At 43.1% G+C, this 26,983-nt stretch overlaps 1 protein-coding gene across 3 annotated transcripts in view; it reads right to left on the bottom strand.

Annotated features, from left to right (window-relative positions):
- LHFPL1 (LHFPL tetraspan subfamily member 1) overlaps nucleotides 1-19,030 on the bottom strand; it is a 33,698-nt gene extending 14,668 nt beyond the window's left edge. The window contains exons 1-3 of one of the 3 annotated variants that reach the window (XM_040323866.1): nucleotides 18,935-19,010; nucleotides 14,413-14,505; nucleotides 4,482-5,194 (exon numbers count right to left, since the gene is read on the bottom strand). In XM_040323866.1, coding sequence (XP_040179800.1) covers nucleotides 4,482-4,863 — 382 coding nt within the window. In that variant the 5' untranslated portion in view covers nucleotides 4,864-5,194; nucleotides 14,413-14,505; nucleotides 18,935-19,010. Of the gene's footprint in view, nucleotides 1-4,481; nucleotides 5,195-9,071; nucleotides 9,408-14,412; nucleotides 14,506-18,934 lie in introns of those variants that run through there. The other 2 variants (XM_040323865.1, XM_040323867.1) reach the window with 2 other exon arrangements.
- Nucleotides 19,031-26,983: the final 7,953 nt, after the last annotated feature.

The following is a 26,983-nucleotide window of genomic DNA, read 5'->3' as shown; positions in this document are numbered from 1 at the left end:
GAACTAAACCGCCTGCACACTGATGCGTGGAACACCTGTGCATCACGCACAGGCAAACTCAGGTCTTCGCACAGATACACCCCTGTGAATGAGGCCTTACTATTTTTGTTTTTTATTTAAACTTTTACAACTTTTATTTACTACAACAGTCATATAGCTGAACATTTCCATGTTCAAAATTTTACAGTTGTCCTAATAACCCAATTAAAAGGCAAAGCTTAAAAATATACCTCATGACTATGGTCTCATGCACATTGACATTTAGAGGCTCAAAAGTGCTCAAGCGTAAAATTCCAATCACTTTCCCGTGCCTGGGAAGCCGCAGATGGCATGTACAGCCAGCCATATAAGTGAATGTCTGAACGTGGCTGTACTGGTATAAACCCTGATGCACCTGCACTATATTCAGGGTTTGGAAACATAGGCCATATGTGCATTCCCAGTTATCATGTAAGGCTTCCTTCATTGTAGGGCTTACTATGCACACTACCTGTTGCTCCATGGGCATGGGAATTTTATGTTTAAGGACTTTTAAGAATGTAAATATTTGTGAGCATGAGGCCTAAATTCATGTCAATTTTGAGAATTTTTGTAAACTTTATGTGCAGCAGTTTCTTCTTTTTTTCCAATCGCATAGCAGGAGATTGTGACTGTCTCTCTATGGAGCCGGTTCACATGTCTCCGGGACAGCTGCTGCGCTCACTGCACAGAAACGCTGTGCGCCGAATTCAGTCAAAGATTTTGCCTGAATTTTAGGTGTGAACTGAGCCTAAAATAATAGTTTAATAATAGTGAAGAAAATTATAAGATTCAGGCATATGCAACTAGTTACTAAAGATTTTTTTGTGAAGTTAAACTTTGTTACTCAAAACCCCAAACAAGTGAAGAGAAAAATAAAAAGTAAACAAATAAGGATTCTTTTTATGTTGAATAAAAAGTGACTCATTCAGTAAATAACCCTTTTAGCAAATCATCAGTATTAGAGAGGATATTAACATTTAATGGTCTATCATTATTGACCGCACCCGAAACATAAGGACAGACAGTGGTTGTTCATTAATGTGACATACTCTTTGAAAAGCTATTATTATACAGGATTTATACAGCGCCAACAGTTTGCGCAGCACTTTACAACATGAGTTCTCTCATACAGAGTTCTATCAACAAACTCAGATTGGTAATACCAATGCCTGACACTTTATACATCCCCCCTATTTCTTGTACAAGGGACAGAAGTAAGGGTATATGTTCCCCATGAAGTCACAAACAGAAATAAACGCCTAACACAAATACTAACTCTTCCTGACTCTGTCTAAAAGTTTAGGAAATATTTATTATATTTCCACTGTAAAAACATACCAGCCAGGGCTATTGTGTTGCGCCTAAGAAAAGAAAAAAATCCATATAATGTCCTTCCTTCTTCTCTTAAATGAGCCCACACATGTACAGATTATCTACAGGAAAAAGTCATTTTAGACCTACTGATAATCAGTCAATCTAAAAGCCAATGAAAGCCTTCAATGCTAAGTTGGGATGGGTGATCTATTTGTTTTCAGGCTTCATTGGAGTATTAATGTTACTCGTTTACAATTGCTCGTTATGTCACCTGAATAATATAGATGCACCCGTCTGAACTACCGTACCTACATGTTTGGTAGCTTCTACAAAAACCTGTTGCAAACTGGGCCTTTCTGTAGAAGGGCAAAGATAGATGGAAAGTCTTGCCACAGGGAAAAGACAACAAGATGCTTGCTCCATCCAGGGTTTGGCAGCTTCTTTACTGTGCATATGATGCTGGTTTTGCTTTGTCACCAAGGCCCTGACTTCACTGGGGTAGATTCAGGTAGTGCCGCACACTTTTTACGGAGGCGCTACGTTACGTTTTTATGCTACGCCTCCGTAAATTACTTGCGCTACGCTTGATTCAGGTAGCTCCGTAATTTGCGGAGGCGCTCCAAAAAATTGCCGGCGTAAGCGCGCGTAATTTAAATGATCCCGTAGGGGGCGTGGATCATTTAAATTAGGCGCGTTCCCGCGCCGAACGTAGTGCGCATGCTCCGTTGGGAAACTTTCCCGACGTGCATTGCGGCAAATGACGTCGCAAGGACGTCATTTGCTTCAAAGTGAACGTAAATGGCGTCCAGCGCCATTCACAATTCACTTACGCAAACGACATAAAATTTAAAATTCGCGACGCGGGAACGACGGGTATACTTAGCATTGGCTGCCCCTGCTAATAGCAGGAGCAGCCTTACGCAGAACCCGATGAACGCAAACGACGTAAAATGCGTACGCAGGGCTCGTGTAGGGTTGTGAATCGGCGTTAGTATGCAATTTGCATACTATCCGCTGACCACTATGGGAACGCCACCTAGCGGCCATCGTAAGAATGCAGCCTGCGATACGACGGCATAAGAGCCTTATGCCAGTCATATCTTAGGCTGCAGTCGGCGTATCGAGCTCTCTGAATCAGGAGCAGTCGATACGCCGGCGCAACTAAGCAATTGCGCTGCGCAACTATGGTTACGCAGACGCAATTGCTTTCTGAATCTAACCATTGACTTTAAGAAAAAGCCCTGCTCCCAGAGTTTAGCGCCACCTATGCATTGACACCCTGTACCAATTAGACAAGGGGTTGGTGGATGAGTAATTTTTACACTTTAGTAATAAAGTAAAACCAATTTCCTGGTACACATGCAAGATTTTCCCACCTTTAAATATAAAAAAAAAAAAAAGATGACAGGTTCACTTTAATACACCTCTATAATGCCAAAAAAAAAAAAATACAAATAACAAGGTGCAGATAACTAATACCAAGATGTGCAAGGGTGAACAAGGTTTCCAGAGGTGTTTGTTGTGTGACCCAGATTAGCAAAAGCCGGCTGTATTTTTATGTGGTCGCCTGTCACGTATCCCATTTCATGAGCTAAAGTTCAAATTACCATTTGAGCACCAAAGGCCGATGTCAGGAAGATGCAGCCTTGTTTATTTACTATTATAAAGTGATGTCAAAGATCTCACAAATGACTTGTATGTGTCATATAGATCACAAGTGCAGGCATTTTATTATGTTCCTGGGAAGTTTTGCTGTAGGTTAAACTTAGCACATCACAGTGGGAAGGTAGGGCTGTGTGGAGTATTATCTCTTTGTACCCACTGGGGATTATGTGACACATACCTGGTGGTATTTCTGCACATTCAGGAAATGCTGAATTTCTATGTGATCATGCAATAACGTAGAGATTTGCACTTTGAAACAAGCTTGTTAGTGTGCTAATGACTTATTTTTCACAGAAAATTATCCATGATTATGCATTGTTCATCACATACTGGGGGCCAGATCCACAAAGAAGTTACGTCGGTGTATCTATTGATACGCCGCATAACTTATAGGATGCGCCGGCGTATCTTTGTTTTGTATCCACAAAACAAGATACGCCTGAATGTGGTCTAGATCCGACTGACGTACGTCTTAGTACGCCGTCGGATCTTAGGTGCATATTTACTCTGGCCGCTAGGTGTCGCTTCCGTTGATTTCCGCGTAGAGGATGCAAATTGGCTAGATATGCCGATTCTCAGAACATACGTCCGCACGGCGCATTTTTTTACGTCGTTTATGTAAGGCTTTTTTCGGCGTAACGTTACCCCTGCCTCATGAGGCGTACGCAATGTTAAGTATGGACGTCGGGACAGCGTAACATTTTCTGTCGTTTGCGTAAAACGTTCGCGAATAGGGCTTTGCGTAAATTGCGTCGAAAGCATTGACTATTTGCGACATGATTTCGAGCAATCGCACTGGAACACCCCCACGGACGGCGCATGCGCCGTTAAAAAAAAACGTAATTTACATGGGGTCAAGATGCATTAACATAAAACACGCCCACATCTTAGTCATTTGAATTCCGCGCCTTTACGCCGACACATTTACACTACGCCGCCGTAACTTACGGCGCAAATTCTTTCTGGATACGGAAACTACGATGTAAGTTACGGCGGCATAGTGTATCTGTGATACGCTACGCCTGCCTAAAGATAGGCAGATCTTTGTGGATCTGGCCCTAAGTTTGTAGCAGATTTGTTTTGAAGCGCATTTAAGTGCAAAACTTTCTTTCTTGTTTTAGATTAAGGTAGGGAAAGTAAGGGTTAAAGCCCCTATAAGTAGATTATATTCTCTAGTTTCTGCTGGGGAGATTTTCCTCTCATGATAATGGTCACAAGGCCATATAAAGGAGTAAATCTCCCCACCAGGGACACAGACTGTAATAAAGACTTGGCCGGGGCTTTAACCTTTCCATGCTCTATTGAAAAAAATAAAATAAAATCTTTTGCCTTTACATCCACTTTAAATATATTATCAACCAATCTTCTTTTCATTTATCATCATTTTAAAGCAGGCAGAACAATGAAAGATAACTGTGTCATAGCTACAGGACATGCATTTTAGTAGGCCTTAATTATACAAAACATTTCACAAGTCTTACCTCCAATGAATTGTATAGCACCATAAAACCTCCCAGTCATTCTGGAAATAAGATCACCAATACAGCAGCCTAAAACAGAAGCTATGGACACTACGAGCAGTAAAGTACAGCCAATACCAGTCACCAGGGTGCAGATCTGCCAGGATAGGCTGGGGATGGAACTAAAGCTGGCATATCTTCCACACTCTTCCAACATCACCATGTTCCTTTCATCCGTTTGAACTGGGTAGGTGCACCTGCGAAAAGTGCTGAATGAAACCGGTTTTCCCATTTGGAAGCCATAGAGCCAGTAGGGCATGAAAAAGCTTGTACAGCTTGTGGCTGCTGAGAGAAATGACAGCAGTGCCCAGAGGGTACCAAGAACAGTCAAGCTGTTTGCCATCTTTTACACCTGTCCTTCACAGCTCAATGCTTTTACAAATAAACTCTACAAGCGTTTGCATTGTTATTCAACTCATTTGTCTTTCCTTGCTCCTCCTGAGTCTTGAAGTAGCACAATGATCTTCTGCTGTGAGCTGGGTTAATCTTTTTCTTCCTTGCCCTAATGTCAAGTGTTAAAGTATATGCACGTCTGCAGAGAAATCATCCTGAGGCATAATTGTCTTCATCCTCCACTGGCTGGCAGTTCTGCAGTCTCAGAGAATATTAGCATCTCTTCTTTCCAGCATTGTCCTATAAAACTCTTTTATTGTAACCACTAAAGTAGATTCTCCCTGTTGAGGGGCAACATAAGGACACTGGGTTAAGTTACTCCATAGCAATTCAAAGAAAATTCACTGCAGGTGCAGAGTCTATAGGATCAGTCATAGAGTATATCTCTATAGTCTTTCTTAGAGCTATAGAAATAAATCTCATACAGCTGTCACCTGCCATAAATAACTATTACTTGCAAAGTAATATAGTATTAAATAGATTGAAATAAACCACAAGGAATGATAGAATATGATAAAGGGTCAGGCCACCCAATTACAAGTTGTGCTTGATTTACTAAGTTGGCCCCTTGCCTCCTGTGTGTTTTGGGTACTCCAATATCAAGATTTCAGTGCTACAATTCTGCTTTCCCCCCATAAAGGCTGCAGCAGGTGTGCCATCCTAGGAATGTGGAAGTGTATATATATATAGGCACCCCAAGGATCATAATAAACCTAAAATACAATGAGGCAGATCCACAAAGATCTGCCCCGGCGCAGCGTATCAGAGATACGCTACGCCGCCGTAACTTACTTGTGTTATCTTCGAATCCTTAAAGATTTTGCGGCGCAAGTTACGGCGGCGTAGTCTATCTCTGGCGGCAGAATTCAAATCGACGATTAGGGGGCGTGTTTCATTTAAATGAAGCGCATCCCCGCGCCGAATGAACTGCGCATGCGCCGTCCCTAAATTTCCCGCCGTGTATTGCGCTAAATGACGTCGCTAGGACGTAATTTTTTTTAACATAGACGTGAATTACGTCCATCCCGATTCACGGAAGACTTGCGCAAAAAAAAAAAAATTCTAATTAAACGCGGGAACGATGGCCATACTTAAAGGAGTTCTCTGAGCTAAAACTTTTAACCCCCGCTGTGCCCGGGCTGTAAAACTATACAAAATAAACCTTCACTTACCTGCCTACGATCCCCCGTTATTCCGATATCGCCGTCCCGTTCTCCGGTCCCGGTCTCTTCCACTTCCTGGGGGTCGGTGACTCACAGTGCGCTCAGCCTATCAGCGGCCGCAGCAATGTCCCGTCGCGGGCACAGCAGGGGTTAAAAGTTTTAGCTCAGAGAACTCCTTTAACATGGCAAGTCTAACTATACGCCGCAAAACACCAGCTTTAACTATACGCCGGAAAAAGCCGACTAGAGACGACGTAAAAGAATGCGACGGCCGTGCGTACGTTCGTGGATCGTCGGAAATAGCTAATTTGCATACCCGACGCGGAAAACGATGCAAACTCCACCCAGCGGACGCCGAAGTATTGCATCTAAGATCCGAAGGCGTACGCCTGTCGGATCTAACCCAGATGCCGTCGTATCTTGGTTTGAAGATTCAAACTAAAGATACAACGCGGGAAATTTTAAATTACGCCGGCGTATCAGTAGATACGCCGGCGTACTCTCTCTGTGGATCTGCCCCAATGTCTTTATTGAATACTAATAATAAAAACACAGTCTTAATAAATAGTCATTCTGTCTTTATAGAGGAAGTAATAGGAGCTCATCATGTAGATTTATGCCTCCAGCATCTACCAAAAATAAAATATCCTTTTTAAGTGGGCTGACCTTTTAAAGAGGATCTTTCTTTAAATGAAACATAGAGCCCCCTAAAGCACTCACAAGCACCATCATAAGAAACTGTATTTATTCACCCAAAATGTCTCTAAATTCATGTGGAAATTTTTGGTAAACTAAATAGCATGCATTGGAAATTGTACTAAATTAAATTGCACATTATTTGACTTGCTAAGCCATTACTAGACTTGCCAGGCTTCACAAGTTTGTTGCACAATTGTCCACATTGCATGACTCCAGATCAACTTTCTTTCCAAACACTCTGCAAGTCTGCCGCAAGTTTTGGTTCAGTTATGTTGTAGTGTTGTAGTTAATAGTCATCCTGCCAAAGGGGTCTGTGACTTGCAGAGCTCTTGCTGTGGACTCCCCACTGTAACTTTGCTCTTGCTAGAGACTTGCAATGCAAATTTGCTACAAAATTGGAAAAGCGTCAACTAGAACTTGTGCTTCAAGTGCTCAGCAAGTGTAAAACTTCCCAGTGAAAATGTGCAGCAAGTTGGCAAGACTAAAGCCGCGTACACACGATACGATTTTTGGCCAACCGGGCGTGTGCCAGAATCTTGTCTTGCATACTAACGTTACACAATTGTCGTGCCACAAACACGACAATTTGACGTTGGCTTTTGTTCCAATTTTTTTGCTGTGGCATGTTTATTTTGTGATTGATTTTAATTAAAAGAAACATTTTGGAGTGCGGCTGTCCAAGTTTCCTTCGTATTTTTACAAACACAAACGTAGTGACGTTCTACAAGGAATTTCAGCTCTTGAGCGCCACCCTTTGGGCTCCTTCTGCTAATTTTGTGTTTTGTGATCATTGATTCCCAGCATGCGTGTTTGTACTTTGGACTTTTGTGTGGCCGATTTGTGTACTGACCATACGGAAATCAGCCGTCAAACTGTTGTCCGCCAAAAATTTACTAGCCTGTCCTCCAACATTTGTTATCAGAAAATTAGACAACAATTGTCAAAAGGAGCATACTAACGATAAGATTTTAGGACAACAGTCAGTCAACAGACAATTCCCTGCCAACAATCGTATCGTGTGTACAAGGCTTTACAATTCAACAGTGCCACAAATTTGTGGCAAGTTATCCTTGCTATCTGGGTACCTATTATGCAATATTTTAATGAGGCAATAGACTAAAGAGAGAGAGGTCGGCAGGGCAAAGAAGATTGGAAGCAAAGTAACAAAAGTATCTGTTGACTTTGTCACCAGGTGCTGACTATTGACACCTGGGGCCATATTCTCAAATAATTTACGCCGGCGTATCAGCAGATACGCCGACGTAAGTCCGATCCTATGTTTAAGTGTATTCTCAAACTGAGATACACTTAAACATGCCTAAGATACGACGGCCTGCGCCGTTGTATCTTAGGCTGCAATATTTACGCTGACCGCTAGGTGGCGGTCAGCGTAGAATATGCAAATGTCTAGTCACGCCGATTCTCTAACGTACGCTTGCCCGCCGTAGTGTTTTAACGTAGTTTCCGTAAGCGATACGCGGCGTAAAGATAAACATGCCCCCTAGGTGGCGTACTCAATGTTAAGTATGGCCGTCGATCCCGCGTCGAAATTTGAAAATTTAACGTCGTTTGCGTAAGTCGTCCGTGAATGGCGCTGGACGCCATTTACGTTACAGTCAAAACAAATGACGTCCGTAAGACGTCATTTAGCGCAATGCACGTCGGGTAATTTACCCGACGGAGCATGCGCATTACGATCGGCGCGAGAGCGTGCCTAATTTAAATGATCCACGCCCCCTACCAGGATCATTTGAATTAGGAGGGCTTGCGCGGGTGGACTTTACGCGACGCCGCCGCAAGTTTACAGGTAAGTGGTTTGGGAATCAGGCACTTGCCACTTAAACTTGCGGCGGCGTAACGTAAAGGACATACGTTCCGCTGCCTCAGATCTTTAAGAATATGCCCCCTGACTCCTGATACTGACTATTGGCCTTGACTACAGACGCTGACCTTTGACTCTGACACCTTACTCTGATTGTTGAACCTGACACTGACCATTGACACCTGACTCTTGACAGATGATGCTGACTATAGATCCTGACTCCTGATGCTGACCATTGACTCTGACACTTGGCTTTTGACTCCTGTTTCCATCTCCTGAGAGATGATGCGGACTATAGACCCTGACTTCTGATGCTGGCTATTGACTCTTAACAGCTAATACTGACTATTGTCCCTGACCCCTGATGCCGATCATTGACTCAAACTATTTACTCTGAAATGTGATGCTGACTCCTGACTATTTACTGTGATACCTGATAATTATTGACTCCTGATGCTGACTATTGTCACATACCTGGTAGGAGACTGAATTGACGAGGTTGGCCCCTCTTGTATCTCCAGCCCAGGGCCCACTGAAGGTGGAACAGATGGTGCAGAGGGACAGGAGGAACACGAGTGGCGGCAGGTGTTGATATCAGAACTTTCAGCAAGAGATGCAGGCTTGAGAAGACAGGCAGGACCGCAGGTCAGGAGCAGATGTGATGCATGCTGAACCAGCCAAAGCTAAAGGGGCACTCCACATGTACTAAGAAAAGCACAAGGTAGTGGCGCATAACTGTAGTATACAATGTAACAACTGGTCCATATAAGTCCTTTGAGCTAATATAGCTCTAGTGTGAGATAAGTCTTTTTGTACCCAGGGCTGCCTTGCAGGGGGAGCTGAAGCAGAACTCCAAAACATGTAAAGAGAGGAAACAGAACGAGCTCCACTTGTGTAAAACTGTATAATTTTAATAAGCAAGGTGACGATCTCCGCTCTGGTCAGCAATATGAAATAGTCCCTGTGATGCTGTGAAGCCATGTGGAAGTCTGTGACGTCATCCGGCATCACGTTCCGCTTCATCCGAGACCTGCAGATTGCATTCCAGACCTCACTCTGGTTGTTGCCCGAGAACCGGAAGACTCATGGCGGACAGAACATGGCTCACTTCCAGACGGCTTCACAGCATCACAGGGACTATTTGAGATCGCTGACCCGAGTGGACATCGTCACCTCAGCGGACACTATTATGCCTTCATAAAGAAACTTCTATGTGAGTGTTTTAATACAACTGCTTATTAAAATTATATAGTTTTACTCAAGTGGCGCTCGTTCTGTTTCCTCACTTCACATGTACTGCAGGTCCTGGAAGTGTGGCTTGTCGAAGCTCTCAGCAGGCTTTAGGCAGGAACACACTGCGATGACTAGAGCAGTTATGGAGGACAGCCGAAGCAGACACTCATCAGAAATCAGATGCAGGATAAACTCAAGACACAGGATAAGTTGAAGATCAGTCTGCGCTAAGAGTGAGCAAGAGTATCCCTTAAATAGCCCATCTGATTCCAGAAACTGTGGACACACTCCTGTGTGCATGCATTCCTATGAGCGATGCTATGTGCATGCCCCTATCTATGTGCCAGTCGCCGTACTGGAATTAATTTACATTATTGACTTTAACAATTGATTCTGATCCTGACACTTTATGCTGACTATTGACTTGGATTTCTGAGTTTGATTGTTTACTAGATGTTACATCGCCCCGGGCACACTGGAATGTACCCTTTTGTATAATTTCTGCCACCAATTCTCCAACGTCAAAAACAGGCAGTTTGCCAGGATCTGAAAACCAACATAGCCCAGTGCTACCATGAAGTAAGAGATTCCAAAAGTATAGATTGCTCCAAGTTGCCAAAATTCAACACTTTTAAACTAAGGTGACCAAATTTTTTAAATGAAATCCGGGGACATATTTTTTCTTACTAGTAATGTGGCAATCAGAGACTCTCTACCCGTCGCCACCGCCGCCCGCCTCACAGCCTGTCAAGCCTTACTCTCCGGGTATTGGCTACTACTGGGTGGGGAGCGGGGGAAGATCACTCCACCAGGAAAGGCGAGGAGATAAGCAGGCAGGTGGCTGGCCGGGACTTGAGCCAAGGCAGAAGAACATGCGAGCGACGCTGAATGGGCATGCACCCAAAACTGAAGAAATATTTCCTCCGCTCCGACCAGCACATGATCATCAGAAAGGGGCACAGATAATGGAAAACAATAGACCCCCCCTAAGCTAGTAGGAGCGGGGGGTCGGGTGTAATTCAGATTTTTTTCAATTGATCCTGCACTGACTGTCCTTGAATTTGCCCCAGCCCCTTTTCAAATCCAATCCGGGGACAAAACTGGGGACAGACTTGGTCTGGGGACGGTGTCCTCAATCCAGGGACTGTCCCTGAAAACCAGGGATGTCTGGTCACCCTATTTTAAACAGACTTACTTGATGTGTAAGGTTTTCGGATAATGGGTTATAAGTTAACCTAGTATGGTAATGCTATGATGGTCATAGGACATGGAAAAGCCACATCCCAAATGAGTAGCTTTTGTGATGTTGGTTTCTGCAAAGAATGTGCTGAGGAGCACCTTAGCTAAATGCATTACTCCTAGGTTTCCTGGCTTGATTGTACTGTACTGGTGACTGGGCATGTGATTCTATGTATACTTTATCTCATTAGGCAAACAGGAAAGCAACAAGGGCCTTATGTATCAACACGTTCTTACTAAGAACTTCAAACATTTTCCCAGAGCCATGAACCAGCTTCAGACTTTTAGGTCAGGTGTGATGCAATTGGGTGTTTTTTAAGGGGTATCACCCATTTTAAGTAAAAAGTGATACAAAAAGTATAATGTGCAACAACTAGTATTTGGCTGAATTAGCAGGCCAGATTTTCTATTTTTTGACTACATTAGATGTCATTATACTGCACATGTGCTGCATCTATATTAAGAGTGAATGTAAAATGATCCAAGTATTTTGCTAACACATGCATGTGCTGTTGGAGGCATCAATTTGTTTATAGCACCTCCATTATAGCAGATATTTCAGCAACAAATGTAAATACACTATTTTTAGTGAACCTGTACTTCCATCATCATCAATTTTCACCACAAACCTAGGCAATGCCACCGGGTCACAAGCACCCATACCACTTTTTTAATATATATTTGTGTAAGAAAAGTAGATGTGGGAACTAGCTAGTTGTATAATGCCACACCTGGGAAGGGCTTATGTGTTCCCTTATCTAACTAGGTGTGGTAAAATCCCAATATATTAACAATCACTAACATAATGATACATGCCTGGGGCCTGTTCTTCCTGAAATCTGTTTGTTTTTTTTTCACCATAATGATGTTGCTGCTAAGGGACAGTCTGAAATAGGTGACCTTGTTTCAATTTCTGTCCCTGTACAATAAAGATTATATGTGTTTGCTGAAGTTTATATGCTGTTATATGCAGTTCCTTTTTTCGTCTTATTTTTTAAATATACAAGGAAAATGTTAAACATAAATATAAAAATACATTTTCTAACAACATGTGTCCAGAAAATCCATATCCAAAATAACTGTACATCTCATTAACATTATAATGGTAGCATTACTAGCTCGATTTCTGAGTATTACACTATTACAGCACTGTTAATAAAATAACAATTATCTTACCAGGATAGTTTACTGGGGGATTTTCCTTGCATTAAGGGCACTACTGGGAGTTCTAATGATATAAAACTATTAAAAGAAGATCTGACTGAATGAGCACACATTAGTGGAACATTTAAACTACATGTAAAACTCCAGATTCCACAAATTCATTTGTATTTAACCCAGTTCTCTCCAATGCTTTGTTTTAATTGAGGTTACCCTAGATATGTCACACATGTGATGGTTAAAAATACCGTGTTAAAGGGCTTAGCTTACAATCAAGCTCATTAATATTATTGTGCTGCTTTAGCGCAATATGCTGCACATTAACATGGATTGCGTTAAGTCCCCTTTCACACTGGGAGCGGGAGGTGCACTTTTACCACAATATTCTGCCACTAGTGGTGCATTTTTAACCCAAGCTAGCGGCCAAAAAAGGGTTAATACCGCCCACAAATACTGCGGCTTCCCATTGCTTTCAATGGGAAGGAGCGGTAAACACACCGCTCCTTCACCGCTCCAAAGATGCAGCTAGCAGGATTTTTGGAGCGGCCCTGCTAGAAAAACCGCTTCAGTGTGAAAGCCTTTGCTTCAGTGTGAAAGGGGCCTAAGGCAGCCTGTTCGTTTGACTGGACTGAATGCCATACCAAAAGCTTTTCTGGCAGTCCACTGCACTTCAATGCTTGTTAGCGTGTTGCGTTGCAATGCAATGCCTGGTTGTTAGAAAGATGCATGGGGGTGCCATTCAGAATGAAAGGCACTGCATCGGGCTTATGCTTGTAACATTCGATAATTACATTCACACAGTATGAATTAGCCCTAATGAAAGAAAAATAATAAATATGATAGACCTTTTCAGTAACATAGGGGATAATGAACCTTAAGTTATATCTGCCTAAAACATTATTAAAGTCAACCTGTACTTTGCCCACAATAGGAAAATTAACAGAAAAAAAGTGTGGGTTGGATCTGCGCAGTGGAGAACAAACACACAACAGCGAGTGGAGATTGCTGAGAACTGCTGCCCCTACTGATTTACTACCACTAGGTGGAGTAAAAAAAGAATGAGAGAAAAAAAAGACAAGACAAATAAAAAAAAATAAAAAAAAACATCTCTCCAGTAAATGTACATTTCCCCACCTTAAAAGATGCTTCATGCCCAAAAAAATAACCACTAAGCTGCCAGAAATCCAGTGTGCACCAAACTTCCTGTTTAAGCTGACAACACAGTAAAGGCCCATACACACGATCAGACTTTTTGACAACAAATGTCCGACGGACCTGTTTGATCGGACAATTTGACCGTGTGTACGCTCCATCGGACAAACTTTTTGTGTTTTTCATCGGACAAATGTTTGCTATGTAAACAGACAAACTTTCCGGCAACAAATGTCTGATGGATGCTAATCCTATCGTGTGTACACAAGTCCATCGGACTAAAGTCCAAAGTACAAACACCAATGCTAAAGATTAGACAATAGCAGAAGTTGCCTACAGGGCGGCGGTAAAGAGCTGAAAAAACACGTGATTTGGTGAAAGTTGGCTGAAAAAGTCAGAGCAAAATCCATGGAAAAGTCTGATGGAAGTCTGATCATGTGTATGAGGCTTTAGGCTGATTTACTAAATGGTTTGAGAACATTCACTCAATAAATTGTGCCTCTTGTGCACTAAAATCCCAATCAGCATTGCCAACCCTGCCGGCTGGAATACAGAACTCTGCCTATCCCTATCCCTCTTGTCCCCCTCCATGTACATTGATTTTTGTACCAACAAGTATTGCTTGTGCCTTGACACATCATGTAAGAAAAATGGTCCTGGGGGTGTGGTTCTGTAGGACATGCTTTTGTCCGTAGTAACTTACCTCTCAGAAACTATCTCTGCTTTTATTAATCCCTATGACATTGTAAAATTGCAGTTTCTCACTTTAGGAACAAGAAAAAAAGAAAAAATGCTGGCATATGCTCTAGAGGTGGAGAAAGATTTAGAATTAAAATGAGGTAATGCCTGGATATATCCTTTAGGATTATATTCTTATCTAATTGCTTCCCCTCTGTCCTGCTGCACTCAGAGTGCCCCAAAGTACTGTGTGAGTTTTGATTTTGATGAATCCTACAACATCTGTGCACACTTCCATAGAGAGCAATAGAGAATAGCACATGTTCCCCAAATTTACAAAGTACAACTATACCTCTGGGATTTGGAGACAGATTGATGCATTGAATGATAGTGACAAAGTGGAAGGCAAGTAAATCCCCTTAAGGATCCCTGTTGTAAAATGAGTCTGATGAACAATGATAAAGATTAGTTGGCTTGGCAAATATGCAAATAAATGTTCAACATGCTTTATAAATAGGGCAAATGTTCCCCCTTGAATTCACATTGTATTTCTTAATAAATATATGTCTCTTGACACATCAGGCATCTGTATCTACCTTTAATATACTGTATATAGACAGACATATATATATATATATATATATATATATATATATATATATATATATATATAATGAGATATATACAGCCTAAATTTTGAGAATGACACAAATATTAATTTTCACAAAGTCTGCTGCTTCTGTGTTTTTAGATGGTTTTGTCAGATGTTGCTATTTTATACTAGTATACTGAAGTATAATTACAAGCATTTCATAAGTGTCAAAGGCTTTTAATGACAATTACATTAAGTATTTCGTCCTGGCATGCTGTCAATCCACTTCTGGGCCACATCATGACTGATGGCAGCCCATTCTTGCATAGTCAGTGCTTGGAGTTTGTCAGAATTTGTGTTTTTTTGTTTTTGTTTACCCACCTCTTGAGGACTGATCACAAGTTCTCAATGGGATTAAGGTCTTGGGAGTTTCCAAGCCATGGACCCAAAATGTTGTATGTTTTGTTCCCCAAGCCACTTATCATTTGTGCCCTATGGCAAGGTGCTCATCATGCTTAGATAGAGTCAATGTAATCAGATCATAAGGCAGTTTATTAAAAACTGTAGTAAAATGTGTAATAAACAACAATAACAAAAATCTCCTTACATAGATAGAATGGCTGGTGCGACTAAATCACCATTTGCATAGTACCTTGTAAAACAGCAGAATTGTAGATGTGTGAAGCAATGCTGTGGTGGTGAACATCTCATGGCTCCAGCAAACTCCACTGTGACAGGACAAAGGCCAGATGGAGGGTCAGATGTGTCCAACCCGGGCCTCCGATGTTGGGCAGCAAGGCAGCCATGGAGAACAGAAAGCCAGGGAGCAGTGGGAACAGCTACAAAGACCCAGCTGATGGAAGCATCCAAGCGTGGCGTCATGTGCTCGGGGATCCCAGATCCAGAAAGAGGCTTAGGGTGTAGAGGGGTGAAGCGCAAGCCACGCCCCGAAATGTCTCCTCTCCCTCTGGCTTGCTCTTAACCTCTCTGCACTCCAAGCCACTTTTTGGATCCGGGATTTCCTAGGGCATGACGTGACGCTCGGAGGCTTTCATCGGCCGAGTCTTGGTAACAGCTGTTCCCGCTGCTCCTGGCTTCCTGTTTTCCATGGCTGCCTTGCCGCCCGCCACTGGAGCCTGGGTTGGACACATCTGACCCTCCATTTGGCCTTTGTCCTGTCACAATGGAGTTTGCTGCAGCCATGAGATATTCACCACCGCAGCATTCCTTCACACAGCAAGTTACAATTCTGCTGTTTTATAAGGTACTGTGCAAATGGGGATTTAGTCGCACCAGCCCTTCCATCTATGCATGGAGATTTTTTACAGTTGTTTGTTATAAATTTTCCTACAGTTTTCAATGAACTGCCTTATGATCTACTTACATTGACTCTATTTAAGAATTTGTCCTCACGGATATTTCTGATCAGCGCTTTTAGTTGTGACCACCTTTGAATGTTTGCTTATTGTTTCACACCACTCCTGGTGTGTCCATCCACACAGCTGCTCCTTGGTCTTCCAAAGGACATTATAAACTCCTCCCAGAGTGGCTCATATCCCAGTCTCCTGGGGCCAGACTGAATTTTGTTGTTTATTGTTTCTCACCAAACTGTTCTTGGATGGTTGGGAGAAGTTGCTCTCGGAGGATGTTTTCGTACCATTCTTTATTCATGGATGTGTTCTTAGGCAAAATTGTGAGTGAGTCCACTCCCTTGGCTGAGAAGCAACCCCACACATGAATGGTCTCAGGATGCTTTACTGTTGGCATGAAACAGGACTGATGGTAGCACTCACCTTTTCTTCTCCGGACTAGGTTTGTTCCAGATGCCCCAAACAATCGGAAAGGGGATTCATCAGAGAAAGGGACTTTACCCCAGTCCTCAGCAATCCCTGTACATTTTGCAGAATATCAGTCTGTCCCTTATATTTTTCCTGACGAGTAGTGGCTTCTTTGCTGCTCTTCTTGACACCAGGCCATCCTCTAAAAGTCTTCTCCTCACTGTGCGTGCAGATGCACACACACCTGCCTGCTGCCATTCCTGAGCAAGCTCTCCACTGGTAGTGCCCAGATCCCACAGCTGAATCAACTGCAGGAGACGGTTCCGGTGATCTGCCGATATGGTTCCGGCTATCGTGAAAGTTCCTGCGCAATCTGATCTGCCGATATGGTTCCGGCTAACGAGAAAGTTCCTTTAAGGACTGCGCAGGCGCAAACTTGCCGACGGAAATCTCCGAACCTCGGCCGGCATCCAGGGCGATGTGGATTTCGAGGAAAGTGGCCAGTCGGCCTCCTGGCTCTTTTTTTAACATCCTCCAATCCACTGGGATGTTAAAGAATGAGCCTGGATGCCGGGCGAGGTTCGGAGATTTACGTCGGCAAGTTTGCACCTGCGCAGTACTTGAAGGAACTTTGCCGTTAGGGGAACCTTAAATCGGGGGTTCACCCTTAGAGGGCACTTTTTCCCCTTAGATTCCTGCTCGTTTTCTCTAGGGGAATCGGCTATTTGTTTTAAAATATGTGCAGTACTTACCCGTTTACGAGATGCATCCTCTCCGTCGCTTCCGGGTATGGGCTGCGGGAATGGGCGTTCCTTCTTGATTGACAGTCTTCCGAGAGGCTTCCGACGGTCGCATCCATCGCGTCACGATTTTCCGAAAGAAGCCGAACGTCGGTGCGCAGGCGCAGTATAGAGCCGCACCGACGTTCGGCTTCTTTCGGCTACCAGTGACGCGATGGATGCGACCGTCGGAAGCCTCTCGGAAGACTGTCAATCAAGAAGGAACGCCCGCTCCCGAAGACCCATACCCGGAAGCGACGGAAGAAGATGCATCTCGAAAACGGGTAAGTACTGCTCATATTTTAATACAAATAGCCGATTCCCCTAGACCGAACGAGCAGGAATCTAAGGGGAGAAAAAAAAATAATAATAAATTGGTGAACTCCCGCTTTAAGGACAAGTCACCGACACGTGCTGGAATGTCTTGGAAGCCCTGATGTCTTATTTACAGATGCAGTGGAAATGTTTTTTATGGGATTAAATTAATTTCCATGGCAAAGAGGAACTTTGAAATTAATTGTAATTTATCTGATCACTCTTCATAACATTCTGGATTATATGTAAAATGCCATTATAAAAACTGAGGAAGCAGACTTTGTTAAAATTAACATTTGTGTCATTCTCAAAACTTTTGGCCCCGGTTGTGTGTGTGTAGATAGATAGATAGATAGATAGATAACGTTTTTTAACCATTAAAAACTTTTAGCAAAATAGTCAAAACGTCCACAAAATAATGTCACATGTGATGCATTATCATAAGACTAGAGAACATATTGACAGAGCATAGAAATGGTGTTCTCATTCCACATTGTGGGTTGCTGCATGTCAATATTTCTACGGGAGATGGAGATGGCCTTTTGATAACTAAATTTTCTGTCATTTAGACAGTAAGTGGTTTCCTGCAAATTATATACATGAGTGCATGTCCCGACCAAACACTAGTACATTGATATCAAAAAGATCTATAAGTTGTCACATCCAAGAGTTTGAGGGACACCACCGTAGCCAAAACTAAGCATACGAAAAAGGGGGGAGGATGATATCCCATGGGACAACATAATCAAGCAACTTGTGACCCGACAACTTCTGGGGAACTTCTATTCCCAACAATCCCATACTGAGGTATACTATTGTGTCCAATTGTGGCAGACAGCATATTGCTATGTCAGCAGTACTTAACGTGTAACATGAGAAATAGAGAAGCTCACTTTTTGCTGATCTGCATCTAAGAATGTTATTTGCATTGCTATAAATCTCATCCATTGGCTTTAATACTCTGAAACAAACATGCAGATTGGGAGATCTAAAGAAAGTCAGAACATCTGATTTACAAACTCGATCCAAATCAGTAGCTCCAAAGACACTAAAGCTAGTGGATCAAAATGTCAGCCAAGAAACTAGCATTTTCAGAAGTAGAATGCAGGAAAGATAGACTCCATACTATCTCAAAATACATTTCCTTCTAAATAAGTACAATGCATATTAATTTAAATTCATAATATCCTGCTAACATCTTACAGATTAGTGATACAAGGAAACGGTTATAAAATCTTAAAGTATACAGCTAAAATTAAATGGAAACACAGCATTATTATTTATGTTATTATAATGAATATAATAAACTAACACACTAGAGTAGCAATTCATTATTAATATTGTTAGTATTACTCTTACAGCTTGACTATATTTAAGGGAAATAATGAATTTACAAAAAAATGTTCTTACCAGAATGCCCTATCACTGCTTTTGAATACTGGCTTTGTCCTCTGCTATAACCAGAGCAGTCTGATCACCTTGCAAAGAGAGGTGGAGTTTGTTACAAAGAAAATCCAATAAATTACAATGATGATGAACCTAAGAGGTGCGTCTGACAGCCCTGGGAATCTGCCTTCTCCAGTATGTAAAGCAGAACCATAAGCAGTAATGGTAGCTGCTCTGTAAAGGGAGGACAGCTTTGTAAAAGCAGACAAAAGTTTAAACATTTAAAGCTTCGTTCTAATTTTAAAAATGTAATTTACTGTTTTAATCTCTAAAAAGAGAAAATTACTATTTTAAATAATATTTGTTTCTATTCCTTTGCTCTTATGCCCTGTACACACGATCGGTTCATCCGATGAAAACGGTCTGATGGATTTTTTTCATCAGATATCCGATGAAGCTGACTTTCATCGGTTTTGCCTACACACCATCAGTTTAAAAAAACGATCGTGTCAGAGCGCGGTGACGTAAAACACAACGACGTGCTGAGAAAAATGAAGTTCAATGCTTCCGAGCATGTGTCGACTTGATTCTGGGCATGCGTGGATTTTTAACCGATGGACGTGCCCACAGACGATCGTTTTTTTCTATTAGTTTTTTAACCATCAGATAATTTTAAAACAAGTTCCTAGTTTTTTCACCGATGGATAAAAAACCGATGGGACCCACACACGATCAGTTCGTCTGATGAAAATGGTCCATCAGACCGTTTTCATCAGACGAACCGATCGTGTGTAGGCGTCATTAGATATAACAATAGTGTCTTCTGTTGCTGAAGTTTGTGGCAGACACTGTAGAGTAGCAGTAGATCGGGTTCTTGCTAGTGATGCTGCCACTTAGAAAAAACAGGGCTGTAGCTGTCCACTGTAGACATGTTTTAAGGTGATGGCTAGGCTTTACAGCTGTTTCTTTTTCACATGTGCTCCTGAAATAAAGCCGAAGCTTCTTTTTGGAGTGTGATGGATAATGGGAGGATAGCGCCCTCACAGGATCAAACACCAGCAAACAAGTCTATCGATTAATGTAGGGTAGGGATGCACACATTGACCACTAGGTGGAGCCCAAAACAAATTCAACAGGCAAACAATAAAACATTATAAACTGTGCACTTGAGCCATGACACTAACCCTGCACGTTATGCAGCAGTTATGGTACTAGGACAGTGGCTTATGATGATTGTACTAATTTCAGTGGCGGTGCATCCATATTGTGCTGCAGACAGTGCCACCCATGCTGCCAATGGCACAATGTCTCTGCAGGCAGCACAGGCGTTATGGTTTTAGCATCATGGGTGGCACTGTCTGCAGCATATTACAGCATTGGCGTCATGGGTGGCACTGTCTCTGCAGGCAGCACATGCATTATGGCCCATAACACATGTGCTACCTGCAGACAGTACCACCCATGCTGCCAATGCCATAATGTATAGATGCTTCTGCAGTAGCAGTAGATCCCCCCCCCCCCCGCACCTTCCCCCCAAGCAAGCACACACCTGTTTTAGCCAGCCCCAGGATCACTTCCTCCCTGATCCTGCTGCTGCCTGGACTGGAGTGTCCAGTCCACCAACTATTCCAGTTTGAGAGATGCCAGCTGCTTAGTTTTTTTCTTCTGCCGCTGGCGCTCGCCTCACTGCTACTTCTCTCACGCGGAGGGAGAGGAATCACTCCGCTGCGCCAGGGAAGGATATAGAGGACACGGTGGCCGGGAAAGTCCAGCATGAGTAGAGGGCACGGAAGAAGGTATTCTTCCGCACCCGAAACTGAAGAAATAGTCCCTCCCCATGCAGTCACATACAAGAACACTGCAGATATAGAGCTATCATAGTGGGGTGGGGGAGTCGGACGGACGATGTTCGGTCATCAGGGCTGTAAGATTAAAAAAAAATTTTTACATAAATTTTTACATTAAAGGGGTGGTTCACCCTAAAAACAATTTTTTTTTATTACACTGCCCCCCCCCACATTACAATACGATTAAGGCTATTAATTTTTTTTTTATGCTGTACATACCTTTGTACAGCATATTCACCCGTGGCATCCGGCTTGCGAGTCCCGCGGGAGTGGGCGTTCCTAACATGTCTGTGATTGACGTTTGACCAAAAACGAGCTCCCCCCCCGTCGGGTAAGCCGCGTCACGATTGGCGAAAGGAGCCGAACGGCGATGCGCAGTATAGCGCCGACTCGCCGTTCGGCTCCTTTCGCCAACCGTGACGCGGCTTACGCGACGGGGGGGGAGCTCGTTTTTGGTCAAACGTCAATCACAGACATGTTAGGAACGCCCACTCACGCGGGACTCGCAAGCCGGATGCCACGGGTGAATATGCTGTACAAAGGTATGTACAGCATAAAAAAAAATTAATAGCCTTAATCGTATTGTATTGTGGGGGGGGCAGTGTAATAAAAAAAAGTCATTTTTAGGGTGAACCACCCCTTTAATCAGTTCTCTGTTCAGGTTGCCCTGGCCCTGTAGCAGGTGCAGCACTATGAAGTGCCTTTATGCGCTGTGGCATTAGAAGAATTTTGATTTCTCTGATCTTTTAGGCCCCTTTCACACTGGGGCGTTTTTCGAGCTTTATTGGAGTGTTTTTTGAGCGTTATTACAGCGTTATTCAAGCGTTTTTCGAGCGTTATTGCAGCGTTATTCGAGCGAAGCCTCATCTGCAATCCCAATGTGCTGGTAAAGCACCGCTAAGACCCTAAAGTTTTAGGGCGTTTTTGCAGTGCCTCGGTGTGAAAGGGTAAGGCGTTTTTACAGCGCTTTTCAATTCATTTAAATGGAGAGGGGCGTTTTTGGAGCGTTTTTTTCAGCGCTCAAAAGCTGCTCCAAAGATGCTGCTTGCAGGACTTTTCTTAACGCCCCGCCAGTTCAACGCCTCAGTGTGAAAGGGTAAGGCGTTTTTACAGCGCTTTCAATTCATTTCAATGGAGAGGGGAGTTTTTGGAGCGCTTTTTTCAGCGCTCAAAAGCTGCTCCAAAGATGCTGCTTGCAGGACTCAGTGTGAAAGGGTCTATTGAGATGCATGAAGAGTGTTTTATGAGCGTTTTAGGAGCGCTATTTTTAAAGCTAAAACTCTGTAAAAACGCTTCAGTGTGAAAGGGGTCTTAGTCCAAACAAGACTATCTGTTACTCTTTAATTCCTCTAGCACCGTTCTACGGAAGCAGTGATTAAAGCACACCAAACTCTTGAGATTACTTATTTATTAACTTCAGCTTTTCTTCATATATAACAGACAATTTGGCAGCAGACAGTCCATGTACAAACATGTGTTGAATAAAGTATAACAAATGGCGGTTCAACTGTTCAATCTTGTCATTCTACATAAATGGTAGATATATTTCTTTCTTCCGTATCTGTACTCCACTTTAAGTTATTTAAACACTTTATGATCTCTCTGAGGCTTAATCAATAGTTTTACTCGCTCTGTATTGCTGTTTGCAGTTTGATCATTTGCTGTGATGTTTGATAGCACGTTTCGAATTGAAATTTGATGTTTGTTTGGTGGAACTACAAGTGAACACATAACTAGTTAGTATACAGTTCTAATCCCACTATTAAAAATAGGAACATATATAACTGTATTAAATACCTATTTTGGCCACTTGCTTCCATAGAACAGAACTCTGACTGGTGTGTGTCTGTTCAGTTCCTCTCTCTCTCTGGTGTACTAAATTGTAGCAGTGTGCTGGGAATTTTCCAGACTGAATGAGTGTAAAGCTGGCTGTGATTGGCCAAGACTCCTGCTCAATGTGAGATTGGCTGTGGTTGGCCAAGACTCCTGCTGAATAACAAAAAGCTTAACTCTATGCTTTCTGGTTTCAATTCTGCTGGGTCTTGAGCTTACATTACAGTCATACAACAAATCTTAAAAGGCATATTCTCTCTTTTTGCTTCTGTGAACACAATATACAACTGTTACAGGACATCCATATATAAAGTCACAGTAAATAACTCTGCTTTTATCTCTCACATATGAGCATATGAACTGTATTAAGGTTATTAGCAGGTCTAGCTGTATATACATGTAAGTCACATTAGCAACCTAGGACAGGTCTTAGCTGGCCAGCTACAGGCCCCCCTACTGGCCGGGCCGGTACAACAGGGCCAGTTGTACTGGCCTATCAGTGGCCCTGCATATAATGGGCACAGTGGCTACATATGATGGGCACAGTGGTTGCATATGATTGGCACAGTGGCTGCATTTGCTGGGCACAGTTGGCTGCATATGATTGGCACAGTTGGCTACATATGATGGGCACAGTGGCTGCATTTGCTGGGCACAGTGGCTGCATTTGCTGGGCACAGTTGGCTGCATATGATGGGGCACAGTGACTGCATATGATGGGCACAGTGGCTGCATATGATGGACACATTGGCTGCATTTTCTGGGCACAGTTGGCTGCATATGATGGGCACAGTTGACGGCATATGATGGGCACAGTGGCTGCATATCATGGGCACAGTGGCTGCATATGATGGGCACAGTGACTGCATTTGTTGGGCACAGTTGGCTGCATATGATGAGGCACAGTTGACAGCATATGATGGGCACATTTGGCTGCATATGATGGGCACATTTGGCTGCATATGATGGGCACATTTGGCTGCATATGATGGGCACAGTTGGCTGCATATGATGGGCACAGTTGGCTGCATATGATGGGCACAGTTGGCTGCATATGATGGGCACAGTGGCTGCATATGATGGACACATTGGCTGCATTTTCTGGGCACAGTTGGCTGCATATGATGGGGCACAGTGACTGCATATGATGGGCACAGTGGCTGCATTTTCTGGGCACATTTGGCTGCATTTTCTGGGCACAGTTGGCTGCATATGATGGGCACAGTTGGCTGCATATGGTGGGCACAGTTGGCTGCATATGATGGGCACAGTTGGCTGCATATGATGGGCACAGTTGGCTGCATATGATGGGCACAGTTGGCTGCATATGATGGGCACAGTTGGCTGCATATGATGGGCACAGTTGGCTGCATATGATGGACACAGTGGCTGCATATGATGGGCACAGTGGCTGCATATGATGGGCACAGTGGCTGCATATGATGGGCACAGTGGCTGCATTTGCTGGGCGCAGTTGTCTTCATATGATGAGGCACAGTTGGCTGCAAATGATGGGCAGAGTTGGCTGCATATGATGGTGAACCATGGCTGCATTTGCTGAGCACAGTTGGCTGCATATAATGGGGCACAGTTGGCTGCATATGATGGGCACAGTTGGCTGTATATGATGAGCACAGTGGCTGCATATCATGGGCAGAGTGGCTGTATATGATGGGCACAGTTAGGTGCATATCATGGGCACAGTGGCTGCATATGATTGGCACAGTGGCTGCATATGATGGGCACAATTGGCAGCATATAATGGACAGAGTTGGCTGCATATGATGGGCACATTTGGCTGCATATGATGGGGCACAGTGGCTGCATTTGCTGGGCACAGTTGGCTGCATATGATAGGCACAGTGAGGTTGCATTTGATGTTTTTGTTTCAGTATTTTTCTGAATTTTGAGCACCAGCCGCCACTGACTAAGGTAGAACATTTTTTCTGATGTGAGTCATGCCCAAAGAATTGTCATTAGGAAGAAAGGCGTTGCTTATAAGAGGCCAAGGCAAAGAGGCAGCCTTTCCTTGTATACTTATCATCTACACATTTTGCCCCTAATCATAATATGACTTTATTTAAATAGTTACATTATTCTAATCTGGGCAAAGACCAGTAAAAGTGGTGATCCTTGCAAAGGTAGGTTCCTTTGAACACCAAAGGCTATAGGCTCCAGTGATGAAAATTCGACCCTGTCCTTGGAAAACCATTCTTTCAATGAGAACAAGATTGAGAGTTTTATGGGACATATTTTTGTATAGGAACATAATAGTTGGTACAAAAACAAAGTTAACTGGTCTGGACAGGAGCCTTAACAAAACCTATTAACATTTAGCACTCCACAAAGGCAGAATAGGCTGAACCTTAGGACACTTTAATATGCTTGCACATAGTAATATGCGCAGACTGTAATTTTATTTCTCATGTATTGATTCTGCTAATGGATGGGAATAAAGCATGAAAAGAAAAGCTATTTTGGCTCCATGTGGGCTATGGTCATAATTGCCAAGAAGTTTAAACAGCTTCTTAATATTTAATAAGATCTGAGAGGCTGAGGGGAAGATTTACACACGTCTTCAAAGTGATGGTGTAGCTTAGATGTTCTCTCATTATTTAATAATACAGTGCACAGAGCAATGAACTGCTGTAACAGATAGTGACGTGATATTTGCTTTTAGTAATGCTAGTGTACTCATTAAAGTAACAATGCTGTCTAGTAGTGGATTACTCCTAGGGATGCCACCCTACCACTAACCTTTGTGGAATAGATATGCCCATTTTATGGGGCACTTTTTAGATCTAATCTATCCAGGGGCAGACTGACAACTCATGGGGCCCCCGGGCAATAGGAGATTATGGGGCCCCCATGCAATAGATTATGGGGCCACACAGAATACACACACATACAGTATACATACACAGTATACACACACACACACAGACACACAATATACACAAACAGTATACACACAGTATATATACACACAGAATACACAACCACACACTGAAAAGGAACTGAAGAGGCGGGGCAGCTATAATATTGGGAGTTAAAAAAAAACACAGATTTTTACATACTGTCCCTGGTTTTACTGAGGCTGGCAACCCTGATGGGGCCCCCTAGTGGCCCATAACTAGACTATGTATGAGTACAAAAGTAGCTTGTGATGTTTTATTTGTACAAGTTATTGACATCATAATCTTGTCATACAAAGACAGTATTTGTCATGCATGTGTTAGTTGCACAAACCTCCTCTTGCACTGAAGAGGTTTAGTGATTAGATGAAATGACTATACATTAGACAAAATAATGAATAGGGTCCATCAGATCCCAGCACAACCTTTAACCATTTAACCACATTTAGTGTCTTACTGCCAGAGGCAGAGTGGTGCCATATTAACAGTGTCAGGGTACTGTCATGCCTCTACAAGTCTATAACTTTAGTGTTGAAGCATGGGGGTCCTCAACCAGTAGACCACACGGGTGACCAGTAGGGCACCATGGTAGATGGTATAATGAAAATGAAAGAACTTACCATGTCTCTCCAACATTAAGAGGACAAATTTCGAAATACCTGGTTTTATTGTGTAGCTATACCCCCACAGGAGCCGCTTAAGTTAGTTCAGTCCGTTACTCTGCCTCTCAACCCCAATAACAGTCTCAGCCCCCTTGGGCACACCTGGCAATAGTGTAAGTGCAATGACCAATGACAAACACACACGTTATGATAAAACACAGAAATTGTCTTTACTGCAATATTTCTGTGGAAGAATAACAGACAGTAACAATATACAGTATATACTCTAGTATAAGCCAAGTTTTTTAGCACATTTTTTGGTGCTGAAAATGCCCCCCCTCGGCTTATACTCGAGTCACCATTTTGTGCCTGATCTCCCGAACTTTGGGGACCCGGTACTGGCCGAACTTGGAACACAGGTAGCCACACTCTTCCTCTACAAGTGTGAAAAGTTTATAGTCTGGGAGACCTACGACCGGGGAGCACCGATTTTTCAAAGTCAGGCATTCATTCCATAGACTCCCATGTTAATCGGTAATTTCTCCAGTAAATTTGGGGACTTGGCACACATGTAGCCCGAGTTCTCCTCTACAAGTGTGCAAAGTTTGCTGTCTGGGGGACCTATGGCCGGGGAGCACCGATTTTTCAAAGCCAGGCACCCCTTCTATATACTCCCATGTTAAACGTACGTCTAGTCATGGGCACAGTGAGGCATGGGCACAGTGAGGCATGGACACAGTGAGGCACAGTGAGGCATGGGCACAGTGAGGCATAGGTACAGTGAGGCATGCACATGGACACAGTAAGGGGTACACATGGACACAGTGAGGCAAAGTGTCCACACTACTTCTCTTAGATTCCCCTTCCTAACCTCCA

Source organism: Rana temporaria, chromosome 9, assembly GCF_905171775.1.
Source record: "Rana temporaria chromosome 9, aRanTem1.1, whole genome shotgun sequence".
Lineage (NCBI taxonomy): Eukaryota > Metazoa > Chordata > Amphibia > Anura > Ranidae > Rana > Rana temporaria.
This window is presented reverse-complemented; position numbering and strand designations above follow the sequence as displayed.